General features: G+C 39.6%; 1 protein-coding gene across 2 annotated transcripts in view; it reads left to right on the top strand.

The window, feature by feature from the left end:
- RAB3GAP2 (RAB3 GTPase activating non-catalytic protein subunit 2) overlaps positions 1 to 24,770 on the top strand; it is a 53,589-nt gene that overhangs the window by 11,050 nt on the left and 17,769 nt on the right. The window contains exons 2-19 of one of the 2 annotated variants that reach the window (XM_084261580.1): positions 1,351 to 1,415; positions 6,474 to 6,597; positions 8,124 to 8,205; positions 10,227 to 10,274; positions 10,383 to 10,458; positions 10,606 to 10,707; positions 11,807 to 11,906; positions 14,331 to 14,429; positions 15,243 to 15,391; positions 16,314 to 16,393; positions 16,504 to 16,593; positions 17,273 to 17,412; positions 19,097 to 19,313; positions 19,624 to 19,767; positions 20,024 to 20,106; positions 20,602 to 20,666; positions 21,706 to 21,796; positions 24,356 to 24,483. In XM_084261580.1, coding sequence (XP_084117706.1) covers positions 1,351 to 1,415; positions 6,474 to 6,597; positions 8,124 to 8,205; positions 10,227 to 10,274; positions 10,383 to 10,458; positions 10,606 to 10,707; positions 11,807 to 11,906; positions 14,331 to 14,429; positions 15,243 to 15,391; positions 16,314 to 16,393; positions 16,504 to 16,593; positions 17,273 to 17,412; positions 19,097 to 19,313; positions 19,624 to 19,767; positions 20,024 to 20,106; positions 20,602 to 20,666; positions 21,706 to 21,796; positions 24,356 to 24,483 — 1,883 coding nt within the window. Of the gene's footprint in view, positions 1 to 1,347; positions 1,416 to 6,473; positions 6,598 to 8,123; positions 8,206 to 10,226; positions 10,275 to 10,382; positions 10,459 to 10,605; positions 10,708 to 11,806; positions 11,907 to 14,330; positions 14,430 to 15,242; positions 15,392 to 16,313; positions 16,394 to 16,503; positions 16,594 to 17,272; positions 17,413 to 19,096; positions 19,314 to 19,623; positions 19,768 to 20,023; positions 20,107 to 20,601; positions 20,667 to 21,705; positions 21,797 to 24,355; positions 24,484 to 24,770 lie in introns of both variants that reach the window. The other variant, XM_084261579.1, reaches the window with a different exon arrangement.

Here is a 24,770-nt window from a genome sequence, read left to right as displayed (position 1 = left end):
TTAATCCTTTATGGCCCATAATCCAAAAATGGTTGACCTCTGATTATTGTCCTGTGTATGAGTTGAAATTTTTCTTAAAAAATATCTATACACATAAACTGGCTTGTTTTGAAGCTATATATCAAGATAAGTTGGGATAGTTGAGACCTTTGGCTCTCAAGTTTATAATAAATACGCTTGAAACAAATTTTCTTCTATGTTAATATTAACATTGCAAATGGGCAGCATTTAAAGCAGCTCTAAAGTTTCAAATGTGCTGCTGATGGCGCTTTAATACTGTGCGCTTCAAATTAGAGTGAAATGGTTCTTGTAGGCCCTTTAGATGAACTTTTAAATTCACATCAAATTCTGTATTTTTAGATGAAAGAATTTCAGGTGTTTTTTGTATAACTAAAACAGTGACTCTGTAGCCCTGTCTCTGTAACCTCGGATGTCTCGGGTGAGGTATTTTGTAAGCTTGTTTCTCTGAGGTTTTTGAAACTGATTGGTGTCTTATTTAATTGTCCTCAGCGCTGTCTTGCAAAGAGGTGACTAGCCAAAGTCCTTTGCTCATTTTCCCCTCAGAGGTCAGATCCTCAGCTTCTTTTTTTCTTTTCTGGCTGCTTTGGGAGGGGTGGTGGTATCTGCGTTATTCTGGGCTCAGATGTTTTGTTGTCACAGATGAATTTCCATGTACTGTCATTCCCTGTCAAAATGAAATTATGTTGCTGTTGGCTGATCCTGCAGTTCACTTAAACCCAAAATCCACCATTATAGAAAGAAAGGTATTTTCCTCCTATACAGAAGAATTGTTTCTCATAAGGTTGTGCATACCTATTTTTTGTGGTGTGTTACAGATATATTTTTCTCATGTGGATGCATAAGGCTCCCCTCCACCTCCATGCTTCAGGTTGCTATATAAAGCTACAAATGTATCTTGGCTGTTTTGAAATGGCTGTGGAAAAACTGAGAAAAGACAAATTTAATTGAATATTTTTTTTCTAGTAAGGTGCAGAGAGGCTCTGTGGAAGGATCAATGATGGGTTGTACTGGACACTGTAAGATCTTACTTGCCCTGAGTTCTAGGTGCCGTCTGTCAGAATGAATTTGACACAGGTGTCATTACACCTGTTTCCAGTTTTGCATCCGTTACTACTTTTTTAATAGTGCCAAAAATGGAAATAAATACAGAGAACTAAGACACTCGTATCACTTTATGATTCTTTCTGTAGAACTTTAGTGTCTGCCATAAATGAAGTTAAAATGCCATCAGCAATCCTTGATATTTTTTTTTTTGGTGGCCTGTGCTGTATTTCTGTGACAACTCTTTTTTTTTTTTTTCTTTCTTTCTTTCTTTCTTTCTTAAAGCAGGCAAATCAACAAGCTGGGAAGATGGTGGCTGGGGAGCCTGGGATGAAGCAGAATTACAGGAACCTGTAAGTTTGTGTCTGTATGTGTATACAAGTTTTCATCGCTAATTTGCATATTGTAAAGGGCTTCCACTTGTTTGTGTGTTGTGTTAGTTTTGGCTATAGAGCTATTACCTAGGCAAGAAACACCTTGAACAGCATTTTAAAAGTGACTGCTTGTTTGTCCCTTGGTCCTGGAATTATTTCTAAATATACTTTGGATGTTACTTATTGGGATAATTACTCATTCCTGTATGTTTTTCTTTCTGGAATATACACACATCTTTCTGTGCTGCTGTGGGCATCTTTTTTGTCCCATTGCTAGCCAGAGACAGGAGGGAATGGCAGTGGAGTTATGATAATCTACCATGAATTGATACACATCAAAACCTCCTGACACACTGATAGAAGTGTCACTCTAATGGTCATGTAGTAGTCCTTACATGTTGTGATTTGAGGATGGTGTTACAGGGGGGATCAAATTGCACATACAGGATGGGGCAGCACAGTTGCTCTTTCAAGGGGGAAAAACATCTCTGCCCAGCTAGTTCAACTAAGAATAACACAGCTGATCTATAATTGTTGGCAAGGCTGAAGGCTTGTAGCTACGAGCAGACCTGCATAAGATATTAGGGAAGCTGTCTGTGTAGAAATCCTCTGCCCTGGAATGAGTCATCTGAACAGAACTGCTTGATTAATTCCCTGTTAGAGAGAGCTAATGGGGCAGACTCTCACTCAGACCTCACTCAGACCTCACTCTGCTAACAAAACCCTCATATCTACACTCTTTATCTCAGCATATAGGAAGTACGGCCGAGGAGTTGGGCAGTAGCCTTGTAACTACTTACTTCAGCAGGGAAATGGATTTTTCAGCTGAGGTGACAAATTGAAACAAGCATGGTGTCTCCCAGGGATGAGTCACTGATGCTGATGAGACTGTCAGGAGTATAAAAACTTTCAAATAGGACGGGTATCAAGCTCTACTCTAACTGCCATGAAATGAGTGTGTTTTTCAGGCCATATCATTGTTAGATATGCTGTAATGTTTATAACTTCCTTAATGAGAACAAATGCTTTGTTTTCTACTTATGTTATAATTTGATAGAATGAGCAGGTGTTGCTAAGTTGAAACAGTCTTATTTTTTACTCTTTTCTTTAAAATGTTAGACTCTTCTGCCAGGTGTTTCATACCCTTCTTAATAAAGATCTTTTCCTTGGCTTATGTGTTTTCCTTCAAAGTTGCTACTGGTTCAGGTCAAACTCTTCAGGAAGAAAGAACTATCATGCACAGCAAACAGGTTGTTCTTTGTAGGAGCATAAAATTATGTGAGTCTGTGTGTCTGAACACACAACAAAATAAGTACATCAGTCTAGCACAGAGTTGAGAATTATTAGTATAACGATGAATTCCCATGTTAAAACTTTTAACTCTTCATTGATTTGTGTTATAGTTGGTGTGAAATGCAGGACAAGTATCTATTTCATGGAACATATCAACTTTTGAGAAGGCATTGAAAGGCAAAACCACAACAAAAGAAACCCTCCAAAAAGCAAGCAAAAAAAACCCCAAACCAAAACTTTAAAAAAAGTTTTATTCCATGAGGTGTCTTTTATTAGGAAGCTGATTAGCTGTTTTGTAAGAATGGTGATGTAGAAGTCTTGTCTTAAATGCTGATTTAAATCATTCTGTCTTTCACCTTTTAAAGTAGTTTCTCTTGACAAGTTCAGTGTCTTTCCTGTGTTAACTCTTATTTTTTTCATTGATATAAGTTTGGCCCTGGCTAGAGGCCAAATGCCCATCAAGCTGCTCGCTCACTCCCTCTTTTCAGACGAAAAGGGGAGAAAATATATGTCGGGAGGCTTAGGACCTGAGATAAGGACAGAGGGATCACTTCCCAATTAGTACAGTGGGCAAAACAGACTCAACACAGAATGAAAGAAAAAAAAAGAGTGATTTATTACTACTACAACTACGCACCCAGTGAAACCGGAGTCGAGATAACGAGAAGTGGCTACGTCTTAAAGCACCTTCCCTCCACCCCTCCCCTTAGCAGACTTAAACTTCATCACGATTTTACTCCCTGCTTTGTGCCCCCCGCCCCCCGCCAACATGGCACAGAGAGGGGCAGGGAATGGGGAGTGGCATGCACACACAGACACACGCACACAGACACACGCACACAGACACACGCACACAGACACACGCACACAGACACACGCACACAGACACACGCACACAGACACACGCACACAGACACACGCACACAGACACACGCACACAGACACACGCACACAGACACACGCACACAGACACACGCACACAGACACACGCACACAGACACACGCACACAGACACACGCACACAGACACACGCACACAGACACACGCACACAGACACACGCACACAGACACACGCACACAGACACACGCACACAGACACACGCACACAGACACACGCACACACACTCCTCCCTTGCGGCACGGTGAGGTCCCTCCCACGCATGAGTCGTATCCACGAACTTCTGCAGCATGAGTCCTCTCTATCGGGGAGTCATCTCCTCACCACAGGCCTCTCAGCAGGACTCCCTTTCCCGGGTGCTGACCTTCACGCCCAGAATCCCCAGGCCTGGTTCCCTGCAAAGTCACCAGTCCCCCGGTAAACCTGCTGAGGTATGAATCAATCTCTTCACAGGCTGAAGATGTCTCTGCTCCCCATCCTCATCCATGGGCTGAGAGGGGACACCTGCACCACCATGGTCTTCACCACGAGATACGGGGGAATCTCTTTGCATTCTTCAACCCCCCCTCTCCTTCGGGCCTGGCCTTGGGTCCACGCAACTTGTTACATCTTCTCACTCCCTTCTCTGGGGGCACCTGCCTGCAGTTTTTTTTCTCCTATATGTGATTCACAGAGGTGCTGTGACCATTGCAGATTGGCTCAGGCCTAGTCAGCAGCAATTTCAGCCTTGAATTGGCCAATGTTTACAGTCTGGGGCTTGCAGAAAGCTGTAACTACTGCTTGAAAAAGCCATCTCAGCAGCACAGCTACAGAAAACTGCAACAATAAGATAGCCATATTTTATGGCTTTTGGTTTCAAGTTCTTTGTTTATGCATACAGATAATTTCACTTAAGTTCTCTGTTCAGGGTGAAATTTTAATTCATTATAATCTTTAAATAAGCCCTTAATTTTGGTTTCTTTTTCTTCAGTTTGAAAATCATTGCATTAAAAAATAGTGTAAGACTTCTCTGGGTTTTTGTTATATGTTTTTGCACATGATGGATTTATCTTTGTCATAAAGAATTAACATTGTCATGAGAATCCCAGACAACATATTCACCTTTTTGTGAAGTCTTGAAAAATTCCAGTAATTAGGGAAAATTGTTGCTATAGAACTTGTCATCTTCGCCTGTTGATGGTTGCCATGAAAATTCATTGCCTTGCACAAATCAAGAGACAGTGTGCACAAAGGTAGTTAGCAGAATGTTTGTGGTGTGCTAACGTAGACCTTGTGATGGATATGCAAGGTATTCTTATCTGCGCAGACTGACAGTTTTTATGGTACAGCCTTATGAAGGGAAATAAATATAATGAATAGCTGATTAACAGTATGATGTACAAATTCTTCCTACAGAGTTTGGTGTTTTGTGGTTTGGGTGGTTTGTTTTTGGTTTTTTATTCCTGCTGGGAGTAAATGTATGTATTTTTAAGTAGTGCAACTTCTTTAATACAGCATCTTCTAGGCTCCCTGGCCCCACCCTTCTGGGGAGGCCTAGTATATCTTGTGCAGACTCAGTGTTGAGTTGCGGAGTGTTCTAGAAATGAGTTGGTGGGGAATGGGGATCCCAAGTGGTCATTTGACACACACACACAACCCCCAGCTGATGGAGCAATGACCCCGTTCAGTGGCCTCACATGGGACTTTAGCGAGAAGGCACTCTGCCTCTGCAGGGTCCTGCTTGACTGTCACTGTTCCTTATTGGATAAGGACAGGATCCTGTTTATTGGGGTGGCTACTGAGTGAGGGGCTGCCCTTGCAGGGACAGTGTCCAGATGGTTTATCAAATTAAGACCTCGAGCATAATGTCTGGTTTGTCAAAGCAGCTGCTTGGAGATCAAGACTATATAGGCCCTTCCAGCCTTTGGAGGATGGAGGCCCTGGTCCAACACCCTGCAGATGCTTGCAGAGCTAAGTCCCTTGTGAGGCGAGGGTCAGTCCACAAAACGTTCCCCTGCCTCTGCAGGCTCTGTTACCTTGGCAAGACAGATTGAGACAATCCACTCGTTCCACGTCCTGCAAAATGGTATTTGGAGCAATACAGCTGTGGACAAGGGAAAGTGTTTGTATTGCTGTGATCAGGGTAAGAGGATGGAGCTAAGCAAACAGGGGGATCACCTCTAGCAGCCTGCTCAAAAACTACGAACTATGGTTAGCAGGAGCTACCTTGTTAATTCCGCAATCAAATATTTGGCTTGTTGCTCTGAGGAAAAAAAATGCAATCTTTATGTTTTCATACATAGTGATGGTATCTAAGTCTTTACTTTCCTGTCATTAAACCCTTAAAACTTGGCACTTCTTAGCTTGAGTTTCTTTCTCTGTGAAGTTCCTTGTTTGTGGAAACACATGATACCTATTGTATGTTACTGTGAAGCTTTGTTCTGAGTGCCAGCTTAGTTACTTTCTTCCTATGTGCAACTATTCCTTAAAGCTGGTCCCTCTGTGAGCTTGGATAAAATGTTCATGTTGAGTGTGGATTATAACAAGGATAACTAAAGAGATATTTTATTCCAGTCTCTAATCAGTAGTAATAAAGCTTTCAGTCTCATTCTTCTAATGTCTCTTTGAAAGATTTTGAGGAGTAAATTAGTAATGAGTACTCATTTGTTTTCTGTTTTGTAAACATACAGATAGAATTAGTGCAAGGGTAATGCATTTCTGATGGCTTTTCAAGCAACTTGGAGCTCTAGTGACTAGTAACAACCTATTCAGTGCTGGTGTTGAGGGCGAGTCAAATTTTGATGAATCTTGCAAGTTCCGCTATGTTTAAAAATTGCTGCATACATTAACTAAAGCTTTACCTGTAGGAAGAAGAAGAATCTAATTCCAAGAACCAGAAAAATTACTGGCTTCAGGACTGTGTGTTGTCATTGTCACCAACAAATGACCTGATGGTAATAGCTAATCATCAGAAAGCAGTCTTTTTAGTGCGTAAGTATCCATTCTTCTAAGTATATATGCTAATACACCTAATAGTAGCAAGATGTGTTTCCCCCACTCCATCTGCTTACCCCTCAAGTCATGGCTTCAAGAATTTTGGAGTGTTTTATAGGACACATCATGCATTGTCAAGGTACTGCTTGGCGAGTAAGCTGTCTTATCTTTTATTTCTCAGCTATATTTTGATCTGTGAAAAACTATTTTGTCATGCCTAATCAATATATACTATAACTACCAAGCTCTTTGAGGTGCTCAGTGATACTGACATGAATTGTGCTTCGTAAGAACAATGAAACTGTTGTACTAATTTAAGCCACTAAGAAATACTTGTCTGTATTTTCTCTCCCATGGCAAAAAATGAGCTACCTGAGCCATTGTCGCTTGGAGGAGGGAATACTGAGGTGGATTGTTTTTGAGATTTCTGCTTTTGATAAATTCTTCTCCATCTTGAAGAATGAGTGGTTTTATATTTTACTCTAAAGTAAGGCACTCAGGACTTTTAAAGGTACCTTTAGTAATACATGAACACTGATTAGGCAGCTGCTGTTTACATACATGCTGTTGCCTAGGGTGCTGGTGCTATTAACAGCTGCAGTGATGGCAAGTGAGCATGATGAAGGGAAACCTCCTGATACAGGGAATATTTTACCATTTTGAAACAAAACCAGGCTGTTGAAGCTCAGAGTTGCATAATTAGGCAGATCGCATTGAGTTGTCATGCTGCATTTGTCATTCCCTGCGAAGCTGTGTGTTCCAAACCCAATGTAGAATAGCTGCTAATTTTTCACCAGAAATGAAAAGATAGCAGTACTCATCAGAAAGCTCTTACTGGATCAGGAATAACGAGGGCATTTACTTAACCTGCTGTGGAACTGCTTCTGCTGAAGTGCACAGTGGCGTCTGTAGCATGCAGTGGCAAAAGTGTCCCTGTCCCTCAGGGTTTAGGTATCAGACAAATGACATGCAACAGTAATTTTTTGTAGTAGTCCCTTGGCACCTGGGAGATGATTCAACAACCAAATGCCAGCTGTAATCACTACACTGTTACTCACAGGGTGCTTTTTGTAATCTTTATAATACAACGATTAAAAATTATCAGGTTTAATGCAGGATTCCCATCTCCTTCTTGACAATTAAAATTTACTATTTGTTTAATGTCATGTTCGCAGAAGAAATTTGCTCTTGCTTAGTACTTTCCTCCTAAGGATCCTTATTTCATTAATTGAGACTTTTAAGATGTGATGAAGTAGCAGTTACCATATAAATCTTTTAAAATGAAACTCAGCACTTTAGAATTTTAATAGTATGTTGTTTCATCTGAATTTCTGAGAAAACAGGAGAGTTCTTCAGAAAAGTCACTGAAAATGTAGTTTTATAGTCTTCAGTGTTTGTAATTGTTGCTTAAACTGAATGTGGTAGGATGTATTGTACTGAAGAGAAGGATTAGTAATAGAATTCTATCTGAGAGATGCAAAACATTACAGTTTTATAGATGGTGTCTTTATTCTTAATGGCAGCTAAATGGAAACACAGTGACAAGGGAAAAGAGGAAATGCAGTACGCTGTTGGCTGGAGTGGCTTTCTGAATGTTGAAGAAGGGTAGGTGTTGAAATGCATCTGAGATTGAAATGTCATTTTCATCTTTAATAATTACTAGTATATGATTTTACTTGTACTTTTTTTGCTGTCATCCAAGTGCTTTTGCGGTCTTATGCCTTTTGATGTTGAAAACAGAAATGGGTGATCAGAAACCTTGTCTGCAAAGGTCACCATGTATAGTGTGGTATCTCAGGACAGGCTCATACAAATTAACAGAAGTACATTCTGTGCAAATCACTGTTTTTGCATGTAATTTGGACATTTTAATAGTTCTAGCTTGTCATGCTGTGTATAAGTTACTGTTATAGACAGAAAAAAGTACCTTTTTGGAAAGAATCTACTCAAGTAATAGAGGTGAAATTTTGTTAGGGATGTTGGAACTGGAAATGTATGAAGTTGGTTTTGAAAAGCTCAAGCAGATACAAAGTTGTCTCTCTCAATAAATGGTTTTGGGCTGTAAGTGGTTTAGTGGACATGGAAAACCTGCTTTGGTCATACATTTGGTATTTATACAATATTTCTGCTCAATCTGTCTTCAGATAACCAGACAGACGCTGGTTATTTCTCCCATAAGGAAAAGGATTTGTATCTCCCATAAGGAAAAGGATTTTGCATTTCGTTATTAAGTCTGCAGCCTTGATTTGCTGTCTGCCTTTGAACAATCTCCTTGTTGGCTTCAACCTTCTGTTATGCTGTGGGAAGTGTTGACTTAATCAGCATCTCTCCAGTCTGTAAAAAACATAATTCTCTTTTGTAAATCTGTTGTTGACACATTTTTGAACTGTTTTATGTGCATCGCTTTAAGTCATGTCGTTGTCGTCCCCACTGAAATTACTCTGTCATCTTTTATTTAAAAAAAAAAAGAAAAAAAGAAAAAAATCTGTTTGGGGTTTCGTTTCTTACCACTGTTACAGCCCCAAGAGACATACGGAGAAGGTAACTTTCTTTAGCTAGGTACAGTTGTATTTACTGCATCTTCATTTAAGGTTTGCAAGTGGTTTTAATAGCTGAAGATTCTAATTCTGTCGAAGTGTAAATAGGGCAGTTACTATCAGATTGATGAAAGACGACTTTTTTTTCTTGTCCAAAGTTGCTTTTAACGTTTGGTGGTGGCTAAGCTTTGCTATTGGAAGATGAGATTTCACTGAGATATTTAGCATTGCTTTGAAGTTGTAATCTAATTGCAACTCATGACAAACTTGCATTTAGAAAGCCTTTCTTCTGTAATTGTCTAGCCTGGTTATTTAATCACTCCTTGGGGAATGGAGGTGGCCTGAAATGTAAATGATCAACAATACTGCAGGCATTTATGCCTCAAGTCCTGTTTGAGATGTCATCCCAAATATATTATATAGTCTCTCATAAAACCTTTGCACTGCTGCTCTTTCCCCAGACAGTGTAAAACTCTATTGTGGTAACAATTAAATAACACTTGATTTAAGAGATTGAAGCCTGCTCAGCTGCTTGCCTTCTGCACACTTTGCCTGCCATGCACTGAGCATGCTTGGTCATTGCATTAACTGAGAGGACCGTGTTAGCCCTTCAGATGCTCTAGAATTATCAAATGGTGAAATGTAATGGATGTGGAATCAGATATTGTGTAATGCATTTCAAGGAGTTATTTTGATATGTATGGTTCAGTTGTTTTGTAAAATATTTAGCTGTTCTTGGTATATCATTATATATGAAGAGAACAATTATTTAGCTGTAGGTATGTGAGATTTACCTTGAAACTTTAGTGAAGAGTACCAGCAGAACAACTGGTCTGTGGATGATGAAAGACTACGTTAACAAGGTATAATAAGCAATCACACAATCTACTTAGGCACACTTGAACTTGTAATCGAAAACGTCCTTAAAATGAAAGGGTATTTCTCAACTTTTTAGTGTGAATTTGATAAATTGTGTGCTGTATTAGTACACTGTTAAAGTATTTTAAATGCTGACTTGGCAAGATCTCTTGTAGAGCACAATTTCACAACTGGTGAAAAAATATGCTTATTTTATCTTTCTGTTTCTAGTGAATGCGTGAGTTGTGTATTGTGTATCCCACTGGCAAGTCAGAAGAGGTAAGGATTTGTATTCTTATGCGTATGCATCATCATATTACACTCACATTACACTGCAGCTTAGAGCAGGATTTGTTTTTTGACTTCTGGTATGTGTTTGTGAAACAGGAGTTCCACAGGCCGTCCCGACTGGACCTGCATTGTAGTTGGCTTCACCTCTGGTTACGTTCGTTTTTACACCGAGGTATGTTTGTCAGCACTGCAAGTTCACAAGGAAGCTATTGTAATAAGCTTCTGTTTCTAGAAGTCTTCTGTTTCTGCAGATTGTGCTTGTTGTCTTTCCTGAGAAAAGGGACAGGAACATTCATGCTTGTTATTCTTTGTCTTACAGAGTGGAGTATTGCTGCTTGCACAGCTATTAAATGAGGATCCTGTCCTACAGCTTAAGTGCAGAACCTATGAAATTCCCAGGCATCCTGGTGTCACAGAACAGGTTTTGTCAGATTATTTCAAAAGCGAAGTGGCAGTGTTATGGGGTATGGAAGGGCGTCTTCTCTGTGAATCCTCTGTGTCCTTTACCAGTTTTTGATGGGTGGACAATTCCTTAGAACAAGAGGCTCCAAGTTTCTTGTTCTAGAAGTATTAATGCCTCTATAGTTCGAGGATTCAGAATTTCTTTTTATTTTTTGAAATATTTAGTTCTATGGATTTGTTCTATGTTTCTTTGTGATAACCCTGCAAAGGAAGGCTTCATTAATTTCCTTTTTATTGTTATTTTGTGCACGTGTATGAAAACTGTATGGATGAAAGGAGAAAATGCTTCTCAGGTGCCAAGAGTTATATGCACTCATCCATAAGACCTTATTTTAATTATTTCACAGAGAACACAGCTGAAAATTAAAATAATCTTCATAGGAAACAGTGGTAGGAACCTGCACATCATGATGAGTTAATTCCTGCAGAGAAGGCTCTTGCAGAGCTTGAGCTATTGAGTAGAAAAGGTAGCCTTCTTTGCTCTTGGCTGAGTTGGCATGCTTTATGCGGAAATCTAATGAAGTTACAGAAATTTCCAAGTTTGCTTTATACAAATGCTCATGCATTTTAGTGTGACATTTTGGGATTTATTTTGAAATACAGAAGCATTAAGGAATTTAAGACTTGAATTTATATCCCCAAATTAGCATTTATGTGGCCAATTCTTAGTTCAAGCACTAAATTCAGTTTCAGAATTTGGCTCATGAAACCTCGATACTTGCATTCTAGATAAACCTGTTTTTCTGTGGCCTTCACAAGCTACTGTGACTTTTGTGCTTTCTCCCTAAGCCATAAAATACATTATGCAAACATAAAAGTTACTGAAAAATATAAAAAAATAGAATGATGTGCTTAAATAACTTATTCTTATATTGGATGTTTTAATGCTGAGTTTCTGTAGTTTTGCTTTATTCTGTTGCCTGGGGTTGGTTAGATATTAACTCTCTGGATGTAATACTCATCTTCATGTAGTTGATAGATTCTTTTCTAGCTTTTTGTGCTGTCTTAACAGTAGCAGTGATATTTTTTTCTCTCCTTTCTCTCACTTTCTTCTACAGAATGAAGAATTAAGTATCTTGTACCCAGCAGCAATTGTGACCATTGATGGTTTCAGCCTCTTCCAGTCCCTTCGTGCATGTCGCAATCAGGTAGCAAGAGGTACGTTTAGGAGGAGATGTTCGTATCTGACTTGGTTAATACTACCGTACTTGATGTGAAATTTACTTATATTCATTATATATCAAATCAGGGTAGAATTTGGATCTTCCTTGCTTGTCCATCAATATATAGGCATCTACTGCACAGAAGAAAATTTCTTCTTCTACAGAAGATATTCTCAAAGCACAAGTTGTATGAGTAGCATTGACTGTCTTGTACATTCTCACCATAATACTGCATACAGGTTTTAGCTGGGATAGAGTTAATTTTCTCCATAGTAGCTGGTATGGTGCTGTGTTTTGCATTTGTGATGAAAACCGTTTTGACAGTGCACTGATGTTTTAGCTATTGCTGGACAGTGCTTACAGCATCAAGGCTTACAGAGCGAGCAGGCTGTGGGTTTACCAGAAATTGTGATGGGACACAGCTGACCCCAGCTGACCAAGGGGCTATCCCATACCACATGATGTTATGTACAGTGATAAAAGCTGGGAAGAGAGGAGGACAAAAGGGGAGTAACATTCACAGTTATGTCATTTGTCTTCCTAAGTAACAGTTACGTGTGTTTGAGCCCTGATTTCCTGGATACAGCAAGACAAAACAGTAACTAGTTGCTGTTGCTGAATTGTTCTCCCAAATTTCCTGATGGTTGTTCTCAGCAAGCTTCAGATTTGTCAGATTCTTGTTTCCTCTATAGGAGGCCACAGCATCGACAGTCGCGAGGTTGGATGTAGGTGGGAAGCACGATGGATCTGCCAGCCTGGCAGCATTAGGAACTGTTGGGGCGGCAACACCCTTAAACTAAGGCCTGATTCTTGCATGGAGGGGATGAGTGATTAGGAGTTGAGAAATGCTACTGCAGTGAGGCAACTCTTCTCTGAATCACCTAGGGATGGCCAGTAGAAATGGATTGCTCACTCTTCCTTCCAGCTTGGGATGAAGTGACACAAAATGAAACTAGCTAAACTAGTAAATTCAAAATAAAAAGTAGATGGGTATTTATGAAACATGAGGTTAAATTGTGGAATTCTTTGTCTGAAGTTGCTGTGGATGCTAAAAACTTATTTGTGCTCAGAGGAACTCTGACAGATTGGTAGAGAAGAAAGCTATGGAGGTTTACTGAGTGCTTAGAGCTTACCTCTGGCTGAGAAGGTCTCTTTAGAAGCTGGGTTAGAAGAAACATCAGATATTTGTCCTTGTTCTGATAGTATTACATAGACATCTGGTTTTAGCTCTGCCTAGATCCTGATCTGTTGTGCTAAATGGTTCCCTGGGTTTATATAATAATGTCTGTTCTTATCCTCTTAATAAACCAACAGCATTTTATAGAATCATAGAATGTGTAAGGTTGGAAGGGATCTTTAAAGGTCATCTAGTCCAACCCCCCCCTGCAGTAAGTAGGGACATGTCCACTAGATCATATTGCTCAGAGCCCTATCAAGCTTGACCTTGAATATCTCTTAAGGATGGAGCTTCCGCTATGTCTCTAGGAAAGCTGTTCCAGTGATCTACCTCCTATTGAAGAATTTTTTCCTAATAACCTAAATCTCCCCTTTTTGAGTTTAAAATTGTTACCCCTTGTCCTATTGCCACATGCCCTTCTGAACAGTTCTTCCCCAGCTTTCATATAGGCACCTTTCAGGTACCGGAAGGCCGATATAAGGTCCCCCCGGAGCCTTCTTTTCTCCAAGCTGAACAAGCCCAACTCTCTCCGCTCCATTTCCATGGAATGCAGGAGAAGGAAAAGCTCTTGTAGGTCAGAACTTCAAAAACTGATACTCTTTCTTATTTGCTGCATGAGTTACAAAAGGCAGACACTGTAATGAGATGTATCCATCTATTTTCATAACCAGATATTCTTACCTTCCAAGAAGATCACCATTTGCAGAGAAGCCTTTACAGTTACGATATCTGCAGCCAAAGTTCTGTGTTTTCTTTTGCTTTTGATCACTTATGCTTGTTGTAACAGATATTTCGAAGAGTTTCAGCTCAGTAGTACAACTTCAGTTTTTTACTTGCATACCTAGTTTTTACCTTACACACCTAGTGAATGTGCTGACTTTGCAAATATTTTGGCAGGGGAGTTTCCAATTAAATGTGCCCAAACCACAGAAGGAAATCATAGTAGCGTTTTCAAATTGTACAGAATATTAAAACTGTAAATGCCTAGTAAAACAACACTCTCTGCAAATACAAAATATAGTTGGGATGGAATATTTTGTGCAACTTTAAAAAAATGTTATAATTTCATTGAGGTGTGTATTTCAAAAGGCTATTTTACCTCAGCAGGTGTTCAGATGTATGGTATTTTAAAGCTATTAGTTTGCGGCTCCCAGTTGCCTCAGTACCCCCTCCCCCATTATGCAGTTTCTTTGTATTTGCCTCAGTAAGATTGGTTTTTTGTATTTTATCAACTTTTGGCAGCTGCAGCATCTGGCAACGAGAATGTGCAGCCTCCACCGTTAGCTTATAAGAAATGGGGTTTGCAAGATGTGGATACGATTGTTGACCATGCTAGTATTGGTAAGCATTTCCATTTAATTTCAAATATTTGGCTTAAATGAAACAGTGTTTTCATCCTGATGTACCAGTTAGAAGTACTGTTTGGATAGAATTAAATAGCGGGAGAAGGCTACTGTAGTGAATGATTTCATTAACCATCATCAAAAATGTATTTTACTTTCTCTTCTAGTCTGAGTCTCCCCTCTCCACTTGAGGGGAGAAAGGATGTTACAGCTGTAGCTGTCTTATCCTCTCCTGTTTGGTACAAAACAGGCAAGACAGACTAGATCAGATACTGTTACTCATTTCTGCCAGGTTAAAGAACTGTCTGGCAGGCAGGTTAAGACTGGTATGGGTCTTTACTGAGGCTAGCACATAAAGAAACATAAATTTGAGATAGCTTCTTTCCAAAAAAACCCACACTGTCTTCTAGCCTCTCAAAGGCTTTTACTCCTTAGGAATATGCAGAAGCCCAGGTTTTTGTCACACGGGCAGCTTTGAGAGACAGTAACCTAAATTTTTCTTTCACCCTTACTAAAGCAGTAAGAGGTCAGAAGGGGGCTAACAAAGCAGGTGAAATATTTTGGCTGCTGAACTCTGCTCATTTTTTATTTTTTACTTCTGAGCAAACCAGCTGTGCTTTATAATGAATCTCAGCACTTTAGGTTATTTCTGCTGTGTTCTTTGGAATTTCTGTGGTTAAAGCTGCTCCTCCTCCCTGCCCCCTGAACATTGGCTGGTCAGTTAAAAAGGCAGGAATATACATAGGCTTCTAGAGCAATTGCATGCCTTTGTTCTGAAAGTATAAGACATTCACTTTAATATTTTTGTTAGGCATCATGACACTGTCTCCTTTTGATCAAATGAAGACTGCGTCCAATATAGGTGGATATAATGCAGCTATAAAAAACAGCCCACCTGCTATGTCTCAGTATGTTACTGTTGGATCCAATCCTTTCACTGGTTTCTTTTTTGCCCTGGAGGTATGTACTGCAAAGCCAACTTGCTGAAACTTTGAATAACTAATCCTTTTCTCTATGGTTATTTCTGAAGCATTACATTCACTTTATGCTGATGTTTCCCCTTCTTGATTTTCTGAAACTGGAATGATGTGGAGTAGATGGGATAGTAATGTCTACCACAGGTTCCCACTGATGAAAAGTTTTCTTCTTTATCATAAAATTAATGTGATAGTGAAGTAATTAAATTTTTTTTCCAGTTGTTAATTTCTTTTCAATTATGGATTTTTGAAGGCCTTTGCTCAAGTATGGCAAGTGGCCTGAGTATACCGTGGTGATTTTTATGTAGTGGAACTACTACTTCTAGAAGAAAACAGGTACTTATGCTTAATGATAGCCTGTAGTACACTTAGGTAGTTTTCGTTTTACTGTAGGAGGATGGCAGTGTAGCTGTGTCTTGTACATTCAGACCCTGTGTGTTGTCCTTATCAGGATCAAAACTGAATGAAAATGCTAGAATTGTGATTTCAATTTTGTACTCGCTTTTCCAATATGTTTATGAAAAAAGAGAAACTGCTTACGTGGATTATTTGCAAGGATGCCAAAGCCATACACCAGGTAACTATCCATGATAAATCATACACAGGGTTTTTTCAACTTCTGTTGCAGACAAACATTCTGAGCTACCAGTGACTTGCAGGAGGATTTTGAAATGGTAAAGAGATGTCAAAATGGCTTTTCTGGGGGCAGTGAATTAAAATTTTGCAGAGACTTAAAGCTATGCTTTCTGAGCTGAAAGTCCATAGGAGGCCTGAAAAACTATTCTGCAGTTGAGTTCAGTGTAAGAACTATTTCTTGGCTTTCTAAACACTTTGTTCCTTCATTTCAGGGTGGCTCACAGCTGACTATTCCTTGACTTCCTAAATGTTCTATTCCTTTCTTTCAGGGTAGCTCACAGCCACTGTTGTCTCATGTTGCCTTAGCAGTTGCAAGTAAACTGACTTCAGCATTATTTAATGCTGCCAGGTAATAACATAGAAAAATTACATTTTTTTTTTGTTTAGTAGCTACATAATTGTTTGAAGATTTTTAGGACCATTAGTATGATTCTCCTGATGTTTTTTTTCTCTTGCAAGTGGCTGGCTTGGTTGGAAGAGTAAACATGAAGAAGAACCTGCCCAAAAACAGAAGCCAAAAGTTGAACCTGCAACCCCTTTGGCAGTGAGGTAAGCATTGAATACTGTTGCTTTAAATTTCTTGTGGTTTTAATTGTTTTTATTATTTTGAAAGGTGTATAATTGAATGAACAAGTTTATTTTTCTTGATTTCAAGCAATAATGATAGTTTGTAGGTTGTTTGTTTTAAGCTTTGCTTCATTTCAGGTTTATCATTCTGGAGAAATACCCATCTCCTTTGAGTGTGTGGGTCCATAGGTGCTGGAGGAGCACAGTGCAATGGCAGTGTAAGCACACAGATACATGAATATCCGTACTGTCACTGAAGAGCTTCAGAGAAGCTGTGTGAAGTTGCTTGCTGCTTACGATAGCTTAAAGCCCCTCATGAACTTCAGGAGACATTCCATTTCCTTGTTGATTGGAGAGAGAAGAGAATGGGAACAACAGGTTGTAGCCTAATGTTTTCAGGGAAGCTAAGAAAAGACTAAATTCCTGGTTAGTTTTCACTATATTATTTTCTTAAGTATTCTCAAGACTAATAGGCAGTGAGAGGGCTTACAAGTAATGCAGTGCTCTGAGATCCTCACCTGACAATGCAGGACAAGGCAGTTGATTATCCTAGTTCCTGAACTATGGTTTTCAGCAGGACTTTGACAGACCTAAGAGATCTCCCAGTAGACAGCACAAAACCCCTTTTCATAGTTTGCTCTTTATTTTACTTGTTTTAAAGGTTTGGACTTCCAGATTCCCGTCGCCACGGTGAAAGAGTATGTCTCTCTCCATGTAACACTTTGGCAGCAGTAACAGATGATTTTGGAAGGGTTATTTTGCTGGATGTTACAAGAGGACTTGCGGTTCGCATGTGGAAAGGTATGTTAGTGCATGTTAGTACAGCAAACAATATTCTTCAAAATACTTGGCTGCTTAGCTTCAGACTTGAAATCCAAGTGTTTTTTCATTGTTAAGAAACGTTTTAACACAATGTACAACAAACCAAATATTAATGGCAGATGTAATATAAAGCCCATTTTACCAATCTCTGAAGTGCTAATATGGCCTGTAGTAAAAAACTTCATCTGTTTGGTTTGTATTGTATGGATTTTAGGTTTTATTTAGTTTTTTCCCCATAGACTGTATTCCAACAGAAAGGTTTTGACATAGGGGTTTGGGTTTTTTCCAGAAGAGCTTTAGCTCTATTCTCCAAAATTCCTTTTCTGGATAAATTCTGATACCTTATTTAATTCTTCTGAGAAAATAAACAGAAGTTTGAAAAATCAGTTAAATGTGCAACTTCTTAGATTCTCATTTTGTCATGGTGACCCTGCAAGAAGGGAGTGTTCAGCCTCTGAGGGCTTGAAAAACACCACCAACAACAGATGTTACGCTCACAAATTGTAATTATGCACTAGAATAATTGGGGTTTTTCTGTGGAATTAAAATTTTGCTGTTTTTTAGAAGATGCTCCAAGATAAGCATCTTCTAGAAGATAAACTCTTAAGACTAGTGAAAAAAATCTCTAGCTCTCCTCTTCCACCTTACTAATTGAGAAGATTAGTGGTCATGAATATAGTAGCTAATTCAGCAACATGCTGACAGTGTAATAGCTAGAGCAATCATGTTTCCCCTTTTGATTTTCCTCTTCTTGCGTTTTGAAGCTTATTAGCTATAATACCTTCTGATGTTCTCAGACTTTTTTTCTTCATTGCAGAGAGCTTTATATTATCTAGGAAGTACTCTTAGAGTCCTAAGCTTTATTGGATAGTTGGACACATTTACAATTTGCCAGCCTTTCGCCAGTGAAGCTGTTGAGATATGAAATAGTGTTGGGTGTTTTGTTTTTATTTTGAGTGAAGCTGTCTGCTGAATTAAACTTTCTGGATCATAACTTTTCTCATTAGTAGAGTGGTGAATAGCTTTCAACCTTCTTGGTATAATGTATGTTTTATAAAATTGTTTTATACAGTAGTATTTCACTTGTGGTTTGGAATCTTTGTACTTGCTAAACCATTGCATAGTTTAATGATGCCATTAGAGCATTGCTGTCTTTTGTTTAGGAAGATTTCATGAAGGATAGTGTTTGCATTACGGGTGGGGGGATGATGAGTGTTTATGTTGGGTTACTAAACATTGCATTTTAGTGATGAAAACCTTACATACCATATTTGATAGGTTATGCAAATTTCCTTCCTTCCTTACATCATCATCTTTTGTTATTTTGAAACATGAGAAATCTGGACACTTAATAGAGATACTACTTTTGCAAGACCAGCTTTTGCTCTGGTGTAATGTCCAGAGTACAGACCTGAAGAGTTTTGGGTTTTTTTGTGGTTTCTCTCAGAAGAACTTGTTCCTCACCAGACCTTTGCAGGAGGCTGCATTTGGCTGTGAGTCGATGGACCACAGTTCTTGCCAGGAGGCTGGATACTGGCCAGATTTGCACAGTTTGAAACAAAGTTCAAGATGTCTTGCTGGAATAGTACTTCAGTGGGTTGTGATGTGTGCTAATGACATATAATTTCTGTACACCAATGAACTTCTGCCTTCTTTTACGAAGGATACCGTGATGCAGAAGTTGGTTGGATACAGACTGTCGAGGACCTTCATGAGAGGGATACTGAGAAGATGGATTTTTCTCCTTTTGGAAATGCACAAGGTCCAAGCAGAGTGGCCCAGTTCCTTGTGATCTATGCTCCGAGGAGGGGCATTCTGGAAGTATGGAGCACACAGCAAGGGCCTCGGGTTGGAGCCTTCAACGTGGGGAAGTACTGTAGGTAAGAACCAGCTAGCAGGTAGGCGTGTTGGCTGTGCTGCTGCAATAAAGGGATGTGTGAATATGCCCGTGGTAAAAGTAGGAAGTGCTGTTGCATTGCCTGCAGTGCTTTTACTGAATGTAGTTTGTTCTGTTATAGAAGGGGAGTTTGTCATGCTTCATTGCTGTACAGTCTTTCCTGATAAACACATGAAACAGTTGTCAAAGCTTAGCTTTATAAAATTGTTTTCTTCTTTTTATTCAGTATGTGGAAAAGGAAGGATGCTTACTTGATTCTTCATTGTAAACCCCATGTTTTCTGTTGATTTCAGGCTGTTATATCCTGGTTATAAAATAATGGGTTTAAACAATGTGACCAGTCAGGGATGGCAGCCCCAGACTTACCAGATATGCCTTGTTGATCCAGTCTCTGGAAGTGTAAAAACTGTTCATGTACCTTTTCATTTAGCACTGAGGTAAGGAATTCTGTACTCTGTATAACCAAATGAATTCCATTATTAATTTTAGAAACCGTGTTTTAATTAGAGAGAAATTCCGGTATTCCTTCTCGAGCTGAGTAGTACTCTGGTAATAGTCTCATTGGTTTGCATGCATCAACTTGATTTTTATTAATGAGATGTTACCTTAAAGTAGCAGAAGTTATTGCTTTTTTTTTTTCCGAGTCATTCCTTTTAGTTCCCTTCACCCACACTTAAAATTATTTCCCTACAGTGATAAAAAGAGTGAGCGAGCGAAGGATATGCATCTGGTGAAGAAGTTAAATGCTTTACTCAAAGCTAAAACCTCAGATCTTGGTAGGTTCTCTTAGATAATTTCCTAAATTATATGTTAACAAACGGTTCTTACATTATTTGCAAGTGTGCAAACAGGGGGATGATATGCTGTGAATTATGATGTTTAAGTAGCTTGTTTGTTCTTTAATTAGTGACCAGATTACATTTATCTCATACAAGGATCAAGGATAAGACTTGTCTGCTGTGCAAATCGTAACTGAAATCTACTTGGAGTGCTTGCATAAAACACTGTATTTACACCTCATTATATTACGTAATTGAGGTGGTCTTTTGACTCTAGATGCTTTCTGATGAAAGACAGATTTGGAGTAAGAGATGCTGCTGAGCTGTTACTTTGTTTCATTTTCCCCAAACTTATTTTGGCAACTTTGGTAATAGTGTCTTCAACAATAGTGTGAGCCCATGGGCATCACTTTGTAACTGTAGCGTGGGTTGATATGCTTTTCCGAACCCATTTGAGAAGTGTGAACTAGTGGTGGTTGTCTTTATTTGCAGATTTGATTGAAGCCGAAGCAAAGGAATTAATACTTGATATCAAATACCCTGCTACAAAGAAACAGGTGACTATTTAGAAGCCTATATGCTTTGGTCTTAAGAAAACACTTGTGTTACCAGATTAGAGTGGTAAATATTTTTAAATCTTTCAAAATATGTTACTTTTTCCTAGAGTTACTTGAACCAAGTAACTGAGCTGTTTCCTACCTTTTTTAGCTTTTTTCTTTTTTTTTTTCCCCAACATATTGTCTGGAATTCATTTTGGCTTTTGTGACTTCCCCAAGGCATCTTCTGTCATAAAAGCTGAAGTAATAGAGCGCAAAACTTTCTGTAGCATCAGATAATGCCACAAGTGTATGCAAGACTGTTGTGGTTTTACCCCAGCTGAGAGCCAAGATCCACGCAGCTGCCTGCTCCTTAAAGGAAAAAAAGCAGGGGAAGAGGAAACGGGGGGGTGAGGCAAGGGAAGGGAAAAGCAAGGGGCAAATAACGCCAAAAGCAAGAAACTAAGAGGCCCGTGGGTTGGGATAAGGATAGTTTACTAAGATAACAGAAAGATAAAATATAAGAATGCTAACAGGACTTCAGAGCAAAAATATATGAAACTGTTGATACACAATACAGTTTCTCACCAAACCACACAACTCGTGCTGTGCCACCCAGAGCCGTCCCGGAACCCGACTGTCCCCCATAAACCGCGCGTCCCGGAGCCGCCCCTGCTCTTCCTCCCATCAGCCCCCCGATATCCTGGGCAGGACGTAATTGGCATGGAATACTCTCTTTGGCCAGTTTGGGTACCTGTCCTGGCTTCGCCTCTCCTTTCTCATGAATAGAGAAATACGAAGAGCTGAGAAAGTCCTTGACTGTCTGACAGCAACTAAAAACATCAGGGTGTTATCAGCACATTTTAACTCTCAAACACAGCATTCCATCCGCTGCTACAAATGAAGTTAAATCCATCCTGACCAAAACCAGGACAAAAAACCAACCAAACCCAGAAAAAATACAGAAAAATCATGGTCAGATTTGTGCTATTGTTGACGTATGTGTCTTTTACAGTAAAATTAAGTAAACGTTTAATTCTGTTGAACATGTGCTTAACAGGCTCTGGAAAGTATATTGACAAGTGAACGTGTGCCACTTTCATCTCTCACAAACATCACTCAGACGTTAATGGATAATTTAAAAAAACAGGGTAGGTGGATATTTATTTGGAAAATATGGAGATGCATTTGTGCCGTACCACTGCTGTAGAACTGTTCTGTTCCCCAGGGAGACCAGGCTTGGTCTGCTTTGCTTTGCTGCTAGGTATCACAGGGTGTTGCTTCTGTGTTTGGGGTGGTTTTTTTGGGTTTTTTTTTGAATGCAGACTACAAATAGCTTGCAAGTAAGGATGTTTTGCTATGCTTGCCCTGTACAGAGTAACTTAAAACTATCTGAGTTGGTTACAAGCATCTGGTAAAAGAAAAACTTTCACAGCCATTTACCTGTAGACGTGTTTGTTCCCGCTCTCCAAGGCAGGCAGTAAGGATATAGTTTCTTGTATCTTTGAATTTTAATCTATTGGAAGCACAAAATCCTTATCGCTGAGGATTTGAGTTCTGGCCAGGTGTCTAATATCTTGGTAAACTTTGCAGATGATATGATGTCTTTTGCTGGAGATTTCAGTGCCAATGTCAGGAAATGTCATTACCAAATCAAAATCTTGTTACTGAAAGTCTGTGAGATTTGTTTTTTGAAATTATACACTTGGATCTTTCTAAATTGGGAGAACACTGTTTGTGCTTGAAGTGACCCGGTTTTGAGACCTGACTGCGTATAGAATCTCCTGAGTTGGAAGGGACCAGGGACAGGGACAGCCCAGTCAAAGCATGTGACCAAGTACATTATCTAGATGCCCCTTGAACTCAGCTAAGCTGGGTGCTGTGACCGCTACCGTGGGGAGCCTGTTCCAGTGCCCAAACACCAGTAAAGAAACTCTTCCCAATATCAAACCTAAACCTCCCCTGTTGCAGCTCCATATCATTCCCTTGGGTTCTATCACTGGTCACCAAAGAGAGGAGATCAGCACCTGCCTCTCTGCTCCCCCTCATCAGGAAGCTACAGATTGTGAGGAGGTCTCCCCTCAGCCTCCTCTTCTCCAGGCTGAACAAACCAAGGGACTTCAGCCTCTCCTCATTACACTTCCCCTCCTGACCCTTCACCATCCTCGCTGCCCAGGACACACTCCAACAGCTGTGTGTGCCTCTTGTACTGTGGCACCCAAAATATATTGAGGAAGAGAATGGAGAGACCCGTGCCTTCCACTTCTTTGGCAGATGTTGGCACTTGTCAGCAATAGAAATCTGCTTTTTTAAACTTTTTAAAAATGTTTATTACTGCTGGATTCATCTCGGCTTGCTAGAAGGTGAGGCTTTAGCAGCAGTCATCAAGAAATCCCCACCCCCACCATTGTGTGGAAGTCCCAAATATAGCATTTGTCAGTAAGAAAGGCTGTGTCCCCTCTCCTGACTCGGGACAACATGACTACATGGTTTTGTAGTTTCTGAGCCTTGAGAGGAGATCTTCTTCACTTGTATCTCTGCTTTCTTTAAAAAAACCCAAACCACAAACCCCTATTTTATTGAAGTCGACAGAGGACACGTGAAGCTCTCAGAATGCCATTTACCTAATTTGGGTCTGGCATTCCAAATCCCCAGCATGATCGATTCATTAGAAGTTCTATTAGAACTTTGTTAAAAATGGAAACCTTCCCTGTTACACTGAGGAGAGACTGACAGACCTGTGTATCTGACTGAGGTCTGCCCTACACAACTTTACTTCCTCACAGTCACAATAAAGAACAGACTTGGCTGATGTTCCAGCCTTGTAATTTCAGAAGAGTAGTGGGATATCCTTCTGCTTGTGCTTAGTGGGCAAAAGGTAACGTGGAGCAGACGCTGAACTCCCTGAATGCTGTGGCTGTGAAGGAAACGTCAAGTGACTCTGCAGCAGTAGCTGTGTGCCCTTCTCATTTGTGGGATCTCTAAGTGCAGCGTATCAGAAGTGTTTAAGGGGGGAGAAATGGTGTTTAGAAACTGTTCCAGGGGAAGATGATGGGTACTCAGAGATATCTTGGGCATAGAAAGGTCCTTTTAGGATATCTACAAATTGCTTTCTTTTAAAATAGGTAAGTTGGAGTCAAGGTTTCCTTATCATGGTGTTGCTGTTAGTCCCCTGTACTCTGATGGCTTTAACTGCTACGGGAGTCTGGGTGTCAGCAGACACATGAGGTTTCTGAGATTAAGATCGCAGAAACGCAAAAGGCAGTGCCTTGCAGAGGTGAAAGGGAATTCATACTGGTGGATATCAAGCTGTCTTCTGATGCAAGAAGCATGCTTAAAATATTGGCAGAATGAATAAAAGATTATGGTTTGGTATTCTTGATAAAAGTGTGCTTGAGACCTGGTGTATTTCAGGTTTTTGTGAACTGGTTTGGCCTTAAACCAGAAAAAGACAATAGATTTATCTTCATTCAGTTCCCTATTGTCAATCTCTTGTGAGCCTGGTGTCTTTCTCTGACAATTCTTATTAAAATAATTCTTGTTTCTTCTACTGTGAATTAAATATAATCATTGTGAGCAACAGCACATCAGAAAATTGAGAGGCATAAGTCCATCTGTTCTAATAAAGGAGGACTTTATGCTACTGTGTGATACATTGCACTCTTCCAGTCTATATATTCAAATTCAGATGCGATTTCATTTCTCCTCAGAGCTTGAGTGTGTGGATGAGGGACTACTGCAGTTCTGTGCAAACAAGTTAAAGCTGTTACATCTTTATGAACTCATTAGCAAATTAAATTCCCAAAACATACAGAAAGATGCTCCGCCCTCGGATAATGTGAGTAAATTCAAAATTCAGTTGTCTTACAGAATCACTTGATGATTTAAGCATAAAAATGTTGTCAAGGCCTCAGATAAAATAACTAGGCAGGCAGGTTACCTGTTTCTGTGACCCACAACTTTTAAAGTAGTAATTATTTTGAGCAAATGCCTAGCGATTAATCTGCCTAATATTCTTTGGCAGTCTCTCAAAGTTGTGACAGAAGTGAAAATCAGGATGTCCTGAATTCAGTGCTCTATTCAAAGTACATAACGTATCCTTAACTTTGGACAGGTATTTTGGGA

Source organism: Gallinula chloropus (assembly GCF_964237585.1).
Source record: "Gallinula chloropus genome assembly, chromosome: 3".
NCBI lineage: Eukaryota > Metazoa > Chordata > Aves > Gruiformes > Rallidae > Gallinula > Gallinula chloropus.
Note: the sequence above shows the minus strand (reverse complement) of the source record. Positions and strands in the feature narration are given on the sequence as shown.